General features: G+C 28.4%; 1 protein-coding gene across 1 annotated transcript in view; it reads right to left on the reverse strand.

The window, feature by feature from the left end:
• The window catches only part of LOC107455693 (midasin), a 298,299-nt gene that overhangs the window by 222,402 nt on the left and 54,961 nt on the right, over positions 1-20,936 (reverse strand). Inside the window, exons 27-36 of the mRNA XM_087164129.1 lie at positions 19,512-19,656; positions 17,199-17,481; positions 13,735-13,870; positions 12,609-12,863; positions 11,388-11,578; positions 9,099-9,226; positions 6,653-6,868; positions 6,291-6,499; positions 4,471-4,593; positions 2,037-2,234 (exon numbers count right to left, since the gene is read on the reverse strand). Of these exons, the coding sequence (XP_087020255.1) occupies positions 2,037-2,234; positions 4,471-4,593; positions 6,291-6,499; positions 6,653-6,868; positions 9,099-9,226; positions 11,388-11,578; positions 12,609-12,863; positions 13,735-13,870; positions 17,199-17,481; positions 19,512-19,656 (1,884 nt within the window). The remainder of the gene's footprint in view (positions 1-2,036; positions 2,235-4,470; positions 4,594-6,290; positions 6,500-6,652; positions 6,869-9,098; positions 9,227-11,387; positions 11,579-12,608; positions 12,864-13,734; positions 13,871-17,198; positions 17,482-19,511; positions 19,657-20,936) is intronic.

Below are 20,936 nucleotides of genomic sequence, written 5' to 3' on the forward strand. Positions count from 1 at the left end.
GATATGATATTTGGGAATACAATGTTATGGGGTTCAATGTTGAAACCTACTCTCTCCTAACTCTTTTCTTGCTCAATGGTATTTATGGTGGTTTGACATTTTCACCTTAAACCATAGGCTCCTAGCCTGAGCTGCGTCCCCCTCTGTTAAGTGGTGAATGATTTTATGGGGTGCTAACTAAATTAAGATGAAGATAGTTTTGAAAGCACTTTAAAATTCATAATTATTTTGGTTTGATATAGAGGAATTACTTACATTTATAACTCAATATATAATATTTGTTATAAAAAGTATTGCTACTAAAATTCTTTGTCTAAAAAACGTGCCCCTTGTGATTTTTTAATATAGAGAGATTATATAAAAAATAATTTAACTAAGTATTGTTTAAATTACAAGACACACAATTAGGATTTTAAAAAGAGAGAAAAATACTATTTAATTAAATTTTAATTAAAATTAATTCAATATACTATTTAATATAAATTTAAAAAAGAGAGGAAATTTTTAGAGAAAAATATTGCGAAGCATTTTCAGTGGAATAAATAAAAACGGTACCTGGTTTAGAAGATCAAACACGGAACTTTACAAAGCAAATAAAGAACCTGATGTCATTAAATTTATCAAAATTCAAAGGATTAAATGGGCAGGCCACATTATAAGAATGGAGGTTAGCAGGACAACCAAAAACGTTTTCAGTGCCGGGCCAACAGGTACAAGAAAAAGAGGATGGCCAAACCTAAGATTTTTAGACTGCCTTGAAAAAGACCTACAAGTTTTAAAGATAATAAGCTGGAGAACTTTGGCTAAGGGAAGAATATCCTGGCATAGGCTTGTTGAGAAGGTCAAGGCCCATCCTGGGCTGTCGTGCCAATGAGAAGAAGAATTTTTAAAAAATTCTATATAAATTTATAATTCATTAAGTATATTTTCAATAACTCAAAGGCATAGTCTTAGAAGTTGCTTCATGACAAAAATGTTGAAAACATAAATTATTTATTAATTTATTATTTTGTAAGTAGGGCATTGAAAATATTGAGACTTAAAAAATGGGCATTTATTCAAAAAGGGTTACGAACCTAAGCCTTAAACAATAGTCTTGGGTTACCAAAAACATTATTAAAATATCTACAATGTTTGCTTAACCACAATTACTACTCTTAAGTTAGGTTCAAACTAATTTTAAAATAATTCATTACTGTAACTTTTAACAAAACATAAAATTTCTCAATCAGTTTCAAATTCAAGGCATATGTTAATACACTTGTTACTCCTATTAAAATCCACATGCTAGTGCTCAAGCAATATCAGATGTTGCAATAGGTAAAAATTTCTGCTTTGCACTATTTATGCACATTTTCATTGTCAATAGAAATTAAACTAGGTTTGTAACCCTTAAAACACTAGGTTGTTATCATTCTTTAGAACAGAAAATACAGAAATAGCATAATGAGACAAATTTATCGGCATATTGTAAGATAGTTTAATTCCCCACAAATTTTCTTTTTCCCACGTAAAAATTTTTTTTAAACAAAAATTTTTGTTTACAAATTACTGAATTTAATAAAAAATACCGATACACCCCATTTCCATGTAAATTCTAAGCTTTTTTAATCTTCTTTTATAAACAATTTGGAAAGTAACAATATCGTTCCAGAAACTTTCACCGCGTAATGTAATTTATTTCATTATAGGCCTATATAACAGCCAAATAGAGAAAAAGCAGCTTTTAATACTTAGCTTTGATATCTAAATATCCTTACAATCTTAAATCAGAGTACCTTGGTCAAGAACTGAAACAAACTAGTCTTTGTATTAGAATGAAACTAACCCACATTTGATTTACTTCCTTTAGCTAGCCCAACCGCTTTAAATTTACAATTTTAATATATCTTATTTAATTATATTTTCACTTCTGTTTTTCTGGAATTGTAATAATTTTAGTTAATATTTAAAACTGAAGCATTTCCGATCACACATTCATATAAAAATTCAAAAAATAACACATATATGTAATATATACATAATTTATTACTTACTTGAGTAAATCGATTTAAAAAAGAGCGAGGAAGACCCTTACGAGATCCACCTTGTCTGTATGGATTTTGGCAACCAAATATTCTAGTATTTGTATTTTCTAGACTGAAAGTCATTCCAAGTTCAGATATATATATTTCACGTCTGTGATCTAGACAAGCATTGAGACCTTCAAGAACAGACTGAGAAGCAAGATTCATCTGAAATTGATTTTAAAAAAAAAATATTTAAGATATGCACACATACATCTAAAATTTAAATAAGCATAAAGTTTAATTTTTAAAATATATTATAAAGAACAATATTTTGCAAATCATACTACCAAGAATTTTATTTTTTAATCTGACAAAGAAAATGAAACCTTGTAATGTTAAATCATTCTTATAATTGATGCAAAATAATTCAAACAAACATGGGCAATTTCAACACTGCTTAGAAAGATAAAAAGAAATACTTAAAAAATTATTTTATATTATAAGATTCTTGAGCATATTCTTAGCTACAGAGAAAGTTATCTTTAACCTTGACATCACAAGTAAAAATCTCATAAGATGGAAAATTCTGAAGTGCAAAAAAATACAAATTTAAAAAGTAATAATTACAAAATCTGAGTTTACTGCTATAAATAAACATCTTCATAGTTGCTAATGAGAATTATATTCCAACTTAAGACTAATAGAAGCAAGTTTTATTTTCTTTAAGTTTTGTATGGCCTGGATCATAAAAGCTTAAACTCCTTCAACCAAGAAGGACTGTTAGTCTTTTCTCCGTTTCTACTTGATTAGAATATTGTAATTAACGGTATAAAAACAACAACAAATTACTGAATGGCACATTGCAGTACTTCGAAATTGCCGCTCTTACCCATTGTAACTCACATTGTCCCGAAGCATTAGCTGTGACACCTCTTCTGCGAAGGAGAACTGCTAGTATTTTTGTTCTTTTTTAAATTATTAACATCTTAAAAATGATGGTGTGTGAGCAACAAAAAAGTACTGAGTGATATATTGCAAAAATTTAAAATTGCAGTACTCTCTAATGTAACAGATGACGTCATGAGGCAACACCTGCGCTTGATGCCAGAGTGAATATTATTCTCCTCCATGTTGTTTTCATTTGTGTCATTCGCAACAGTTTTAGGAGGCAATGTGGCATTATGCAGCAGGAGCAACATCCACACCTGTGTTAATCAGATTATTTTAAATTTTATAACCATCGTTGAACAGCCAACTCAATTTTGAGTTCATGAATACAAATGTCCTACTCCATAGCCTTGCCTAAACCCAATCAAGGAGACAAGGGAACTACTGGATCAAATATATGGAGACTTTTTGATGGAACTAACCTGCATTTGCATGACGATAAAAGAAAAACCACAAAAACCTGCCACAGTCAGCCTGATGGTAAGAAGAAAGCTAAATAGCCCAAGTTTTGATCACTACCAATAGCTTTAAAACTAAAACCATTTACAGAAATTACATTTTAATATGCATCAAAATCTGATAACTAGATTGTAAAAAAATGGGACATTTTCAGAGTATATGCTAAAACATAAAATTTAAATTTTAAACCTGTATCAATACAGATATTTTTGTATTTCTTTATTTTAATTCATTTTTTAAAAATTTTAAATAAAAATTAGATAGTCAAATTTTATATGTATCGCTAGCTTTCCACAAAGTATAAATAATAAGCATAAACAGAATTTGAGAACTGTTGTCTAACAGCATCAGAACAGTTGCCAGTATTTAGTCCAGTTACCAGTAGTATTTCTTATGCTACTTCTCAAATTTTTAGGAAGTCTTCACTCCTATGTCTGTGTGTTTAAAGTAACTTTAAAACAGACTAAAAGTTTCAATAACTTTTGAAAAAGATTGAATGTTTCATAATTGTAACAAGTATTACTTATGATATTTTTAACGTAACTCAAATTCATAAAATTTTACCATGTAATTCACACTTATTAAAACATAGAGATATTTCAATACTATGATAAATTATCCATTAAATAAAAATTTACAAAATAGAAGTATTTTATGATTTTTAACAACCTGTGTGTTATTGTTTCACAAATAAAGTTGCTGTACATATATAGCTAATCCTATGTAATAAACATGTTTAAACAATACAACATACACACCTTCCGACTTATATGTTTTTTAACGAAGAGTTTACATAGTGATATAGTGAAATGCCAATTGAAGTAACATTAAAAGCAGGCATTGGCGAATATTTACAATACAATCAAGTAATTACCAAACCTGTAATAAGTATGTTTAAACTATTTAAATAATGGTAGTTAAAATCATGTTAAACTAAATTTGTTAAAAAAGAATAAATATGTATTTAGGATTTTCGCTACCACATTAAAAATAAAACCAAGGAAATGCATAAGAGTTAGCAGGTATGTAAGAAATCTACTGTTAAAAAATATACTTCATCCAAAAGAATCCAATGCCCTTTCCGCAAAGCTTGTAACAAGGGACCATCATGCCAAGCAAACTCTCCAACTGCTCCTCCCTCTACAGGTAAATCAGCCCCAAATAAATCAGAGATATCCTAGAAAAATAAAAATATCTATTTATAATTCTCTGTATAGATGTTAAAGAAACTGTATGAAATCTTAAAGAAATTTATTTAAACTGTTAATTCTCAAAGAAATAGTAATAAAAAATTAATAAATAAGTTTTGATCATGAAGAACTAAGATTTTCAATGATTAACTTAATGATAAAAATGGCTAACTTTTTTTTACAACATATTTAACTTTTAACTTAACCTTATAGATTCTAAAGCATTTTATATTTCTATGAAACTTTTTTTAATTAATTTATTTTTTGTGTATTCACAATTAATAAACACAAGGTGTCAAATCTATTAAATCTTATTCAAGCCATAAAACACATCACAAAAATTTAAAATTAAAATTTGAAATTCTCAAGTCACCCATAGTATCAATTTTTTTCTTAATTTTATTTATTTATTTTTTTAATTTTAATGATTTAAATTTTGGTAATGAAGGAAGGTATGAAAGAAAATATACAATAACAGATTTGTATTCTTTATTACACTTATATTTCAAAATTACAGCTAAATGAACAGTAAATTAGTAAAAATTAAGATTGCAAGAAATTAAAAAAATAAAAAATGCTTTTGAGTCATGGCAAACATTAAAAGTAACTATGCTCAATGTTATAGTTAATAAAAAATAATGTACTTTTTCCTCCCTTGGATCTTATTGCTATTTAGAGTTTTTAAAATGGAGTGCACACAGGTACAAAAAGTTAATTCAAGTTTGTTTCCATTTCCTCTTAATGAATGAAAAAAAAATACAATAAGGCTTTTTGAGAAAAATTAAAATAATTCACTTTTAACGAAAATTTGTAAATAAATATTGCCTTTTTGGGCAATAAAAAGAAATAGCTCATAAAAACTGTCTTGATATATGCCTGCATTAAACCTTTTTGCAGATTATCGATGAAATTTGTTATTGCAATTTTTGCACCTCAAATTCCTCGGATCAGAGTGGATTAATTTCACTAAACAAAATTATTTGCATATTATCCCAGGACACTTCTATCATCTCAACTGAAATATAAACCAAACATCACATAACTTACAGGATCCAATATTTGAACAACAGTAAGAAGAGTATTTACAGAAATTAAGAGAAGAATTTTGTGGAGCTCTTCTTAAACTTAAGCGAAAAAATCAAACAGCAAACATAATACTCAAAGTTTTATTAAAAATTAAATGTTTTCAGTAAATTTATTTAATAATGGAAAACTTTCCAACATATGCACAGTTGAAAAACTAATAACAAATATAAGAATTGAAAAGTTATAGTTAGAAAAAAGAAAGTCATAAAATTTAAAAAAAAATTTTTTTTTTAAATATGTTCTTCGGCAAAGCTCACGCGTTTCGTGCATCAATCCCCATCTTTGGCGCTTCACTAAGATTTGGAGAATAGCTATGGATCAGGGATGTTTTCTTAAAGAAAAAAAAATTTTATTCAATTAAAAATAATTGTTTTCAGATCTGAAATTTTTTTCTTTCTTTTTTTATAAAAACTATGAAATTTTTTTAAAATTTTATTTTTGTATTTTCCTTTATAAATTTTTTTTATTTTTCTTGAAGAAATTCAGCCAAAATTAACAGAGCAAATGATGCATTCAGCATATTGAACAGAATTTCAAAACTTTGCATAGAAACTCTGCTCAAGGTGAAGAAGTTGGCAATCCTGAACTTATATCTTACCGTTTGTTCAGATAAATTTATTCTGACAAGTTGGTAACCAGCAGCCTTCGCAAGAGCACTAACTAAACTGGATTTTCCAACACCAGGATTTCCTTCCAACAAAATTGGCTTTGTCAGCTGCATTGCACGCAAAATTCGCATTGCATTTATTTTAGGAGTTGCAGTATCAAGGTTATATGTGAAAGTTGATTCTGGATCTTGATACGGACCTAAATTTGAAATGCAAACAATGTAAAACCTTACATAAAATGGCATACTTATAACATAGAACAAAGCATAAGTATTCAAATTTATCAATTTGTAAAAGAAAAAAATAATATATCTAAATGGTACTGATACATTAATCAAAAAAGTGTTCTCACCCATTTCAATCTGGAAAGGCCCGATTCCGAATAAGGATTGAGTTTCACTAGAAGAAATTTCAATTTGAATTTTTCTAAATTCCTCATCATAATAATCAGGCATAATTAATTCCCAATAGTTGACACGTTCTAGCCGACCAATTTGATTTTCCATAAATTTAAGACACTCTTGTTTTACTAGGAGGCATGTATTTTCTCCACTCATTGCTGAGGGACCTAAAAATAATTTAAGTTATACATCACATGCATGCTACAGGTAAAGCAAGAATGAAGAGAAAAGATAGGCATAATTAGTTTAATTTGGGGATTACCAATTCTAAGAGTCAGAAGAATCAAAGGTTCTTAAAGAATCCCAACTGGTTAATAGAGTTAGAGTTGGAGAATCTTAGAGCTTTTACTGACTAGGAGTGATACTCCGCACTTTAACAAGTTAAGCTAAAGTTTATGCTTTGAGCTAGCTTTAGCCGTAACATATACACTGGATTTAGAAAACCATATATGATATGAGATTCATAATTCTTAATTTTATTAACTCTTAAAAAACAGAAAGTATTTTTTCACCTGAGCATTTTTCTAATATATTTCTCATCTGCACACTTTATATAAGATTCAAAAAGATAACATTGATAGGTTCAAGAAGGTCAAGATTTAATTTCAGTATGAATGGAATTTTAGCAAGGATAACTTCAATATGATATTTAGTACAGATATAATATTTAGTCCAGATAGCACAGGAGCTAATTTCTCCAACTGACAAAGCAGAAAGTTTACTCGCAATTTTAACTCTACAGTCAACTCATGACACAGCTCGTGATTCCAGCACAATCCCATGAGGTAACCACAAAAGAAAACCCAAGAAAAGCCAGTGTAAATAAAGCCCAATTTAGCAATCAATGTCAGTGCATTAATGTATTTTGTTTTGTTAATTTACGGAATGTTACAGTTTTCAACAACAATCCCATGAGGTAACCACAAAAGAAAACTCAAGAAAAGACAGCGTAAATAAAGCACAATTTAGCAATCAATGTCAGTGCATTAGTGTATTTTGTTGCTGTTAATTCACGGAATGTTACAGTTTTCAACAACAATCCCATGAGGTAACCACAAAAGAAAACCCAAGAAAAGACAGCGTAAATAAAGCACAATTTAGCAGTCAATGTCAGTGCATTAGTGTATTTTGATGCTGTTAATTCACGGAATGTTACAGTTTTCAACAACAATCCCATGAGATAACCACATAAGAAAACCCAAGAAAAGACAGCGTAAATAAAGCACAATTTAGCAATCAATGTCAGCGCATTAGTCAGGGTTGCCACTCAAATCTGGAGAAAAAGTTCCCTGTGTTTTCCCTGTACATATTATACACAATATGTTAAGAAGAAACAACAATTACTGCACTCTTGTGTGAGCTATATTGGGCTAACTATATTTATTAGTTTTAATTGCTGGAAAAACAGCTGAACATACTTAAATAATGCTATAGTAAATGAAATAGTTTATTATAGCTGAAATATCATGGTTAAATATCCCGTAGATTAGGCTTTGAGTGGTCACCATTTTTTAAAAGACATAAGTAAAAACAAAATTCCCTGTATTTTCCCAGTTAGTAAAGAAAAAATCAAAATTCCCTGCATTTTCCCTGTTATTTTAGGTGATTTTTAAATTCCCTGTATTTTCCAGGTTTTCCCTGTTCTCCCTGAGGAGTGGCAACCCTGTTAGTGTATTTTGATGCTGTTAATTCACGGAATGTTACAGTTTTCAACAACAATCCCATTAGGTAACCACAAAAGAAAACCCAAGAAACGCCAGTTTAAATAAAGCCTAATTTAGCAATCAATGTCAGTGCATTAGTGTATTTTGATGCTGTTAATTCACGGAATGTTACAGTTTTCAACAACAATCCCATGAGGTAACCACAAAAGAAAACCCAAAAAAAAGCCAGTGTAAATAAAGCCCAATTTAGCAATCAATGTCAGTGCATTAGTGTATTTTGATGCTGCTAATTCACGAAACGTTCCAGTTTTCAACAACAATCCCATGAGGTAACCACAAAAGAAAACCCAAGAAAAGACAGCGTAAATAAAGCACAATTTAGCAATCAATGTCAGTGCATTAGTGTATTTTGATGCTGTTAATTCACGGAATGTTACAGGTTTCAACAGCAATCCCATGAGGTAACCACAAAAGAAAACTCAAGAAAAGCCAGAGTAAACAAAGCACAATTTAGCAATCAATGCAAATGCATTAGTGTAGAATGTTACAGTTTTCAACGATAAATTAGGTTTTATACTGAATAAAAATAATTAATAATAACAAAAATAAATCAATTTTATACTATACGGTGAATTAAATAAAATAAAAATTACATCACACATTATATTAGTTTTTTGAAATAAAATAAAATTTCAAGATATTATTAATATTTAATTCCTATAACGTAGCTTACCAGATCCTAAACTGTCTAAAAACACCAGAATACCACCCATGAGATAGGCAGCTTCATATGTAAGAGCATGGCAACTTGATTTAATAAATTCTATCCATGTCAATATGTCTCGCAATGTAAAAGATACTCTATAAAAATGGAGAATACAACAATTAGATACAAAAAAGCAATTTATAATTTCCAAGCAAAATGAGTGTAAATATGATTAACAACTTTGACATACACAGAGTGTCTAAAGAGAAGTAAAAAATTTAAAATAAAAAATAATGATAATAATAATTCAGTAGAGATAATTATCCAGATGAATCAGGACTAAAGCCTATCCTGATAATTGGACTACTTTGAAAAATGGCTATGCGAATTTTGTAAAGTAGCTGCTTCCTTTTACAAGGGTCAGGATAGGCAATCATAGTATTGTCTATTATAGCATGTTACAACTACTGCGTTTAAATTTTTTACTAATTTAGAAACCTGTTCCTATATTAGAAACTACCTTCTACCTATGTTGAAACAGGTGAAACATACACGAGGTTCTTTTCAAGATTACCAAGAGAAAAAAGGAAGCCATTTTTCAACTCCTTTCAGAAATTCTGAAAATGAAGCTTCTTTGTGGAAAAAAAGAAGGTAGAAAATCGAGAAGGTAGAAAAAACATATGATCCTGGTGAGATCCAGATAATTGGACAAACCGGTAAATCAGCGTTAAGATAATCGACGCTTTACTGTAATACTTAATTAATGCTAATATTTTTATTTAATTATTAAATGGGCAAATAGCAATTATGAAACATCCAGTGAATGCCTTCTCTGGCTTTGGCACAGTTTCAATCACAGTTTAGCATGCTTGTGGTACGATTTCAAGACTCTAATATCCTCCTTTCCTACAAGGTTTGGGTAGGTGTAGGTTAACAAAAAATTTCATCTTCAAAATGCCTGATAAAAAGAAGTCTTGTTGCCCAAATAAAAGGCAAATTAACAAAGGAAACTTGAGAAACTGGATCAAATTATGCCTTTATTAAAAAAGCCAGCATCAAACAGTGCAATATTTTTCAACAAGTAACCTAAAAATGATCAACAATTTAAAAAATCTATTAAAGAAAAACTGATGTAAATAGAAACATATGCCTTGCCGCATTCTTAAGAATCCAGAAGTTCTTCTCACCAAGTTTTAAAATTAGATATAAACTTAATCAACAAATGCTGTTGCTAGCAATGAAAAACCAAAAAAACTATGCTTTCAAAATAAAATCCATTTGTAGTGACAACATAGTGATTAAATTAACAAACGCATGGGCATTTATTTCAGTAGGAATGGTCTAACATAAAACAGAAAACATTGTTTATAGTTTTTCCAGGCAACAGCACAATCTGTATGCACTCTACGTACAAATGATGAAACTTGATGAAATGACGAAAAAAGAAAGTCCAAGCTTCCTAAGTAGAATGCAGCAAACTGGATATTTTCATCATTTTTATTTAACAACTTCCAATTATTTTGGAACTTTTATACCAGATGTGTAATTCACAATTGCAGTAAGTCTACTTTGAGAATAAATATATAAATAAAAATTATTTAAAAAAAGATAAACCATTTTACTTTGTGCCTTAATTTTAGGTTCTTGTTAGTAAAAAAAAAATATTATATGAGTAGGCAAATATTTCAACAAAAAATAAGCACCTTTTAAGTACTTTTTAAACACTAAAAATATTTTTAAACACTATATACATAACAAAATGCAAAATAATTTTTTAAGACTTTACACGATCATAAATAATTAGTTTCTGACATAAAGAACTCTTTTCTTGATTATACTAGTCTCCACAAAAAGATCGAGAGATTTTTCAGTTTGATTTCAGAGGGTGGAAAATGAAGCCTGAAATTGAGAATATCTTGCAAAATGCAGTAGAGTTGCACATGAGAGAGCAAGAATCTCACCAAACCCAGTTCAGTATACGCACATGCGGACCAGCTAGTATTTCATCAAACATGTAAAATTCAAGGTTCATACGCTTGTACCAACGGAAGGCTGAACTGCATTATTTTAATGAATTGAGAAAACGTTGAATAGAACAATGTGAAAACCACGCTATTGCATAATACATGGTTAAAATTTACACACTAAAGAAAAAATCTCATTTTCGAAAAGGGAAAATTAAGCACTTTTTAAAAACTCCCAATAAAAGAAGCACCTTTAAGAACTTTTAAAAAATGAAATCGAAAATAAGCACCTTTAAGCACTTTTTTAAAATGCTATGCACCATGTTATAGCATAAATAAATTAAGAACTTACCTTCTACCTATATCAGTCTGACGGTAAAAATTTATGAAATCAACTATAGCCTTTGCTATATTAAAGCGCTTAGGATTATACTTATAAGAATTCTTCAATGAATGGTTTATAATAGCGATAACATCTGAATCAACTTGAGCACTATTTGGACACCATATTTCTGTAAAACGATTTCTAAGTGCTGGTGACAGCTATAAAAAAATACACAAAATTAGTAAAGGCAGACTTATTGTGATGAACAACATTAAAGCTATTATAATATTGCAGTTAAGATAACTTTTAAATAAAATTGATGCAAACAACAGTATTTCAATAATCAGGAATACAATTAATGAAATGCCAATAAAAAAATTTATATTCTTTAATTGACTTGAAAAAGTAATTTTTTTTTTATAACACACTCTAAAGTGTAATAAATTTGGTGTTATAAGCTAATAAGTCTTTATGTAATAATTCAATCTATGAATTACTTTTCAAGTATAACAAAGGAAGAAATATAGCTGTTAAACATTGTTTATTGGAAGAAATATAGTTGTTAAACATTATTGTTACAAAAATGCAAGCAGATTAAACATTAAATATTAAGCAACCAATAATTACATTATATGATATATTAACAAGTGAACGTATATGTTTTCCAGCTTTTAAATTGTTGAACAGTAAGTTTGAAATGTAGTGAATAATAAAGAAAACAGTGAAATGCTAAATGAGTTATTTAGGAATGTCTACAACTTGAGTTTTAAATAATTATGAGGGAAAAAAGGAGATATAACACACATATATAAGTCTTAATGGAAACTTCAACCCCATAAATTAATTTCCCATTATATGTGTAATAGGCAGAAATAAAATTGCCCTATAATAATACAGTCATAAATATTATAGAAATTATGTAACTGCCAACTCTTACTAATTTTCCAGAAGATTTTATTTTTATATTTAATGCAATAGCAAAGTTTTTTCAGTCATTCTGGATTCCTATTTTAACAAATTTAATTGAATATAATTTTAACTGCCAACAAGTTTAAAAAATTTAAACATATATAAAGAAAATATGCTAGTTATCATATTGTGTTTCAAGCGATGGTGAAAAGTAAATTAAGTATATATTTGCAACATCATTTTTGTAAATATTACCTTATAAATAAGATAAAACTTTTTTGAAGAGCACAAAAGTTGGCAAGTATGTAAGTCATAATCAAATAATCAATGTATACAAACCTCCTTTTTGCCATAATCACCTCCAGGATTCATAGTGGCAAAAAACTGAAATCCAAAAACAGCCTTAATTTCTGACTCCTTGCAATCTTCATAACTTTTCTCAGACAAAAGTATTTTCTGTTCTGATTCAAGTACGCTGTTAAGTCTTTCTAACACTGAATCATCAGCCAATGAAATTTCATCAGCAAGAAAAAAATGGCCATTTTTCATTGCTTTTATCAATGGCCCATCAACCCATTCAAACAGCTTAGAATCCTGGGAGAAGGAAAAAAAAAATAGAAATCATAAATAACAAGAAACTTCTTAATAAATGCCATTCAATTGTAAGAAATAATGAAAACAGTTGCACTAGAAATTTTACTTGTGTATTCTTTCCATTAATATACTTTTTTACAGGTATGAAACAAGAGGATAAGTAATATGTTGAGTGCCATGTCACTTACCTGAAACTAACCCTGAACTTTTCGTTTAGGCTGTGTCATTCATCAGTGACTGATAGTGTAAAATTAATATATTTGCAATATTTTAAGTAATAACTTAAAATTCATTTTAAATATTATTTATCACAAAACAAACTTTTATTTATTTCACTCCATTAGCAGTGTGCTTTGCATTACTTTACCACAACAGGGATTTTCGTGAAATATGTGTGGTGCTCCAAGATGTTAAATAAAATAGCATGTCCCCGTTTTTAACCAATAATTAAATATAACTTTTAAAAAATTAATTTTTTACTTACTTGATTACTTTTTCCTTTAATTCCTTATAATTTACAAATTAAAGAAATGCTAAGCAAAAAGAAATAAAATTTTAAAAAAATTTAAAAATAAAAGAAAGGAGCCTTATAAATATAACACTAACAAAAATATCAATTTTTCATACATTAATTCTACATCATACATTAATCTCTTTGCTGGAAAAAAAATTAATTTTAAATAATTATACTCCATTTTTGCTTACAATGCTAACAAAAGCCATTTGTTAAGGGATAAAATAAATAAAAAAATGTACCAAAAACGGAAGGAAAAAAACTTTAAGAAGTCAAAAAACGTTAAAAGTCACAGAAATATTTGTTTTTGTAGTAACTATTTAAGTATTATTAAGAAAGAAACAATGAAAGCTTTACCTCTTTGTTTGAATTTCGTACAGGTCGAAGTCCACCAATAAAATCTGCACTTTCAGAATGCATATGGCAGTTTACTATATTAATTTCTTGTTGGATCAGTAATGCATATATCTGACATATTGTAGTTTTACCACACCTAATAAGAGATTATTACTACATTATTAGAACATATCAACAACAAAAAGAAAATTTTCATATTATTTTATTGTAATGTATGCAAATAAAAAGTCTATAATACAAAATTGCCAGCTTGAATGATCATTGAGATTTTATAAAATGATAATAAAACAATAATTATAGTAGGATAAATTTGTTAAAAATTAAGCCTAAGTTGGAGAATTAATGTGTTACAAATTAATTCTCTAACATTTAAAGCATAACAGCTAAGCTAAGAGACTTTTGACCTCTTATACTTAAGTTTAAATTATTAATTTTTTATTGAGAATAAAACAAAATCTTTTAATTCTTTTTCCAACTTTAAAAATCAGTATCTATTTATAATAACCTAAATGTTGCTAGCACAAAGAAAAATATTCCATAACAACCATAGAAGCTAGTAGTTGTCGGATATACAGTTAACCATTAAACACTGAAAGTAAACTATAGCAAGAGTCTCCAAATCTCAGGCTGAGGGGCCGGTACCAGTCTGTGGAACAAATGGTACTGGGCTCCCCTTTTATTTCTATTTTATTTATTGTGGTGTGTTTCTCTCCGGTTAGCATGACTTTTCATGGATGAGAGGTTAGCCGCAGGGTTTGTTGATTTAAATCAGCCTGATTTAAATCACGATTTAAATCAACTGATTTTTTTTTACGGTATTGATTTGAAAAGTTAAAAAAACAGTGTTTTAAATTATTGATACTTTTATTATTTTCTTTTCTTAGTTTTAAAATTTGATTTAAATGAAGTGCTGTATTAATTAATTTTAGTTAACAAAATTACTTTCTTTCTTTCTTGATGTGTGATAAATTCCAGCACATTTGAAATTACATTTTTAAAAATCTTTTGATACTTGAAATTGAAAAAAAAAAGATTAAAGTAAACATTCAATGCTATCTTAATATAGACTTGCAAAGCTGCAGAAAGTAATTAATAAACATGAATTTTTTCTACATGATATTTTATTGGTGAAAAATGTATATTTCTAAAGCTTGAGGTTATATTAAAAAGAAATTACCCTAATATGCCAAAAATAGAAGAAAAAAAATGCTGATGAATTCAGATATTTTTTTTCCTGATATAGTGTCACTCACTCTTCCTCTTCAAATTCTTTCAAAGACTATTTAAAGTAGTAGGGATATTAACTGGTAACAGAATGCATGTTTACTTACAGTATCTTTGTCAGACTTTCTATTTCATTACAGATTTTTTATAAAGAAATTTTGTGAAAAAAATTCCAACAGGTACATAGATTTCTTAAAAAAATTCTTAGATTAAATATTTATTTATTTTTTGATGAATGACTACATTTAAAAACACAATCTGTTACATCAATTTTGTCTTTTCAAAAATCAAAAAAAAAAATCCCAATTTTAAATTAAAATTATGGTTTGCTAATTGAAACTTTGTTTTAATAGTTTAAAGTATTCATTAAATTCTCTATTTCATCTAGTTTTTAAATTTCAATCATGCATTTATTTTAAAATGGTTACTAAGCATTCAACGCTATGTATTAAAATGAAAAATTGTTTTAGGTATTTGGATCTTCTAAAATATTGTTATAATATTGTTTTAATATTAATTTAATTTTGATTAAACATTTATAAAGTTTCTTTTAATTATAAATCAAAGTTCTTACAGTGTATTTGAATAAAAATCAAAAAAATCTGACTTTTTTGATTTTTTTTAAAAATACAAAAAAATCACAAACCCTGGTTAGCCGGGAGCTGAGAGATGTCACCTTAAGCCACACCAATACCACACATGTAATTGTATTTTATTATGAAGCCATATTTAAATACAATTAAATTAAAATTATTAAATAAAAACTATTTAAAATATAAATAATCAACGTCCCACCTCTCCTTGACCGCGAAGAAATTATCAAATATTGAGAGAGGTCCGAAACAATAAAAAGGTTGGGGTGGGCTGAACTATGGTATACATAAAAGTACTCTCTGAACTGGAGGGGGAGGGGGTTGCAAAAGAAATTTTTAAAGCGAAAGCTTTAAAACAAAAGTTTAAATGAAAGCACAATAGGACAAATGATGACCTAAAAAGTAACGTAACAAAAAGCAGAAATGGTACTAAAGAAAAACAAAACAAAGCAAAATAAAAAAAAATATTATAACAACCAAGCGTGATGCATGTTCAATTAGCAAGTGATTTTAGTCTTTTCCTTACCTAGACGGAAAAAATATTCTAATTTACTTAATTTTTTCTTAAATAATGTTTCGCTCCATCACATTAAAATATCCAGAGGGGTATTGTATCATTATAATTTTTAACAGATTTGAAGCTTTACATGAATGAGATGCAAAAAAATGAGGTATAAACCATAAGTTAATCATTACAAAATGATATAAAATTATAGTGGATTATAGTACAAAATTATAGTAGATGTGTTACAATAATAAATTCTACATACCCAAGAGTTAAAATTAATTAAGTAAAATGATTGTCATTGCTAAAAAAACAGCCTCTTTAAACTTAATAAATATAATTAACTGCCTTGCAATATAAAATACTTCATTTTTACTTTTTTTGAAAATTGCATGTTGCAACTATCTTATTTTTATGATGTATAAATTGAATATTATACAAATATGTAACATTTTTAATATAGCATTCAGATATTTTAGAAAATGTTTTAAGAAAGTAATTTAAAAAATGCTTTTGCAGATTCAATATTTTAATATCATCCCAATTAAAATATGTGGCCACAATGGCAGAAAAATAGTATGAATTTTAGATAATTATTTATTTTTAACACCATAACTTACATCATACCAATTTTCAATGGCCGTATTAATTTTTTGCAGGTTTATACCTTCACAGCCTATTGCTTTTCTGACTTTCTCAAAATTTAGAATGATGTATAGTAAAAAAAAAATCTCATAACGAAACAATTCTTCAGTAAATAGGTAAAACAGGTGACAACACTCTAAAGATTTATTTGATTTATCGATGTATTTATATTCATTCATGCTTCATTACCTGATTAAATACTAAAACAAATCTTATGATGGTAATATTGAGTAAGATTTGAAATTCTAATCTGAATAATAAAAATTTCAAGAATATTTAACCTATTCAAACTATGCCTGTACAACAATGCCTTGAAGAATGGTAGAAAATGCAGGAATTTTTTTGGAAATTTTTTCAATTGTAAAAGGCTTGCTATTTTTTACACTCAGTTAACCATCTATACTGCTAATTAAAAAAACATCAGAACAAGTCTCTTAGCTGCAGATAATTAACAAAAAAAAAAGAACATCAATCATCTGTTTGCATAAAACATTTACCCAGTATTGCCAACAAGTAGAACTGGTTCTTCAAACTGCATTGCCTTTCCCACCAATACTCCAAGTCTACGCATGCCATAAGTCCAAACAATGTGATCGAATGGTGGAGGCAGTTTTTCAGTCAGAAATCTCTCCAAGAGACTTTTTGTAACAAAGGAGGTGTCTTCTGTTAAATTGAAAAGATTATCTGGAATAATTTCTCGCTTAAAATGTTTTTCTATTACTGTCTTGATGACATCCACTTCTTCTCTGAAACGAACTCGACCAGCCAAAAGCAGATAACCTAAAATCCCAAAAATTACATTAATATTTTACTTTTCAATCATGTTTTCAAATATTCTAATAAAGCTACCAACATCAGACAGCGCATGAAGAATTTTTTGAAATTTCAAACCTTTTTTTTCACGCTTTCAACAAAAAAAATTTCTAACTATTAGAGCCCCGTGGCAGAATCACATCGACACGGCGACATTGTCGCAGAAAGTTACAAAGTTCTTGCAGAAAGATTTTTCTATTAAAAAGCAAAAAATTTTACTTTTCCTTTCAACAGAAATTTACAGGTAATATTTAAATCTGTATTTCTGGCAGTTATTGATATTGATTTTCATATGTTTTTTTAAAAATTCCGATATATTTCAAACAATATGAAAAATTCGAATCGTGCATTTGAGTATTTACTTTTTAAGGCAATAATTCTATCGAATTTTTGGCAGTTATTGCTATTGATTTCTCCATAATTTTTAAATCTAATATTTTTTATACGATATTATTTATTACAACAACCTAATCTCGAAACGAAACACGCATCAGAAGAATCCAATTCACGTGATTTCTTCATTTATCTCTTTTTCCGCAATTACGAACTTCAAGATTTTTAATTATTTTTTTTATTGTGATGATTATTTACAAAATGCAAAGAAGAAAATAATTTGTGCAGTCCCACCAAACAAAATGCAAAAATATCACCCATAACATTAGAATAAAAAAATTTTACATGTTCAATTAAAAAAAATATTTCATAGTTTTTTTTTTGTAAACACAGCTTCTTTGTCATTTTAAATTAGTATCATATATGTTTGTTATTATTAAAAGTATCTTTCAGAATGATATTAGTATTAGAGAGTTTTGTCGCAGATAGCTCGAAAAAATTCTGCCACAGGGTATCAGAGGGCCTCCACTGAAGTTAGCATTCAAAAATAGTTGCTATGATTGCCATTTTTAGTAAACTTATAAATAATTTATACACAGTCGCAGGCAAAAAAAAACATTCAATGAAGCTAATAAAACCGAGAATCTAATGTTAAAACATTAATTTCCCAAAACAGAATAATTAAACGTATCTGTCTCAAATAAAATTTGCAGAAAATATCTAAAGAAAATTGGGAAAATACTTTGCAATGCAGGATTCATTCTAAGCATGCTGCTGCACTTATTCTTTCGATAAAAATTTTCTAGAAAGCTTGTCATTTGATGTGTCCTGACATAAGGTCTGATATGTAAAAAGAAAAAAGTTTATTTGCACTGATTCTCTCGTAAATCAATATGGTTTTTCAAATTCTCATATTTTTAATACGATGTCATTACAACACCCAAAATTTGGTTTAGAGCTGTTACATTTTAACACACTCAATTCAACATGATTTACAAGGAAATTTTCTATTTTAATTCTCTCTCATTTCTTCTCTTTGACATGCTGATTCAATTTTAAATCCATATTTTTTTCAAGCATTCTTTTTAATCTATTTCCAAGTGCTTTTTTTTAATTCAGATATTAAATATGATGTATGACACATGAATTTTGTAAGGAAGTAATAAGCTTTTGATGTACATGGTGATTCTATCGTAAACCCATGTTGTTTTCCAATAGTTTTTTCTATTTGCAAATTCTACAGTGACTCCATTGTTGCTTTGGAATGATATTTACATTCCATTTTGAAGAGTCAAAATTTCCTATTTTAAAAGTTTAAAATTGAGAGCTAAAAATTTTTATTTCATTTACAACTGTGCAATTTGAAATAATATAATACAAAATTTGAGCAAAATCAGTAAAATAGTTTTTAAGAAATGAAATTTATTAATGTTAAATTCTGTTCCTTTTTTTTAAATTTTAAAACTCAGAAACTTTTTGACAAATTTCGGCAATATTTTGTGGCTTGTTGTCATTCCAAATTAGACAGTTAAGATGGTTCAAAAAATTAAATACCTTACCTTTCATATTGTTTTTTACTCCCATGAGATTAGAATACTTATAGATTAGAATACTTATAAAAAGATTAGAATACTTATAAAAATAAAAACTTATATTGTACTTACCTTCATCAGATAAGTGTTGGTTCCAGTCATAATATTTTGTTGGAGGATCAGGAGCGTGCACATAGCGTTCACCCCAACGGAAAAGGTCTCTCAAAGTGATAAATCCCTGTTTGCCAGCAAACACGCCACTTTCTCTTCTTCTCAACTATAAGATATAAATCAGACAATGCAAAACACCTTAAACCTAATAATAAGATTTCTTCCATTATCACAGAATGCATTCGCCAACTTCTGTGACATAGCAAATCTACATAATGAAACAAAAGTTAAATTGTAGACATTTGGTAACAATTATATTGTGCCCAACATATCCATTAGGTACTTAATAAAAGATGCATGTAAACTATGTTTGGAAAGAAAGGAAAAGGAAACATATAATATAATAAGTATGTCAATAAATAACATGTCAGAGACCATTAAACTAAAACCATTGTTTTTAGGAAAATGGTGACAGGCCTGAAACGCTGTTGATAGCTGAGATCTATGGTGGTTTAATGGTTAAAGCACTTGCCTGCCTAGGAGATTACCTAAGTTTGAATCCCAGCAAAATCCGGTCGATACAAGTTCTGCAACGGGCTTGCACGAACCAGTACTGACATTAAGTATCCTCTGAGGCACACTCATCAAGTATTAAAGTCCCTTTTGCTGAGGCTAAGGTTTTCTTCTCCATGCAATGCAAAAAAACTCTCCATAAAGGCAAATATAACACTTGATCCAGGAATTTTCTTTGTTATTAGATCAATTTCAAAATTGCAAAGCTATGGAGTTGAGCATTGGTAGTTGTAAACTTAAAATGGGGTCGGCTGTTCATCGCTGGTTATGAAATAAAATTGAAATAAATAACTAAGCAACTGTCCTCCACTCATTCTGTTTCAGAAAATAATTCATAATGGAGACATCCAAAAGCAATAGCAGGGGGATTTTGACAGCAGGCAACGTAGGTGGTTGAAAAAATTCACAATAAAATAAGAACTCAAAGTCTGTTTTCAAAGGTTGAAATGCAGAGTTGATGCTTTCAGAAACAGAATGAATAAACTCAAGGCTGTTCGTTCATCATTGCTTGTACAACTAATACCACTTAGTAGGTGGAAAATGTGAGAATTCTTTTTGTTACACCACAAATTACATTTTAGACCTATCTCAATTTTTCCAAATATTATAGCTTTGGTTTAATGACCTTCAACTTATTACACACTGACTGTACCTGATAAAAGAAGAAAATACGAGCAGTGCCATCTGGGTCATATAACCAATACTTAACAAGAGACAGGAAAATTTTTAAGAAATTAATTAACACAAAAGAAATACTAGAAATAGTTTCAGTATAGAAACTGTTTACTTATTATTATTACGACATATAATGAAACATCACAACATAAACAAACTAAAAATTATAAACCTCAGTAAAAGAATATGTGAAATGAT

Source organism: Parasteatoda tepidariorum, chromosome 5 (assembly GCF_982258835.1).
Source record: "Parasteatoda tepidariorum strain Cologne lab strain chromosome 5, Ptep-v5.0, whole genome shotgun sequence".
In the NCBI taxonomy this organism is placed as follows: domain Eukaryota; kingdom Metazoa; phylum Arthropoda; class Arachnida; order Araneae; family Theridiidae; genus Parasteatoda; species Parasteatoda tepidariorum.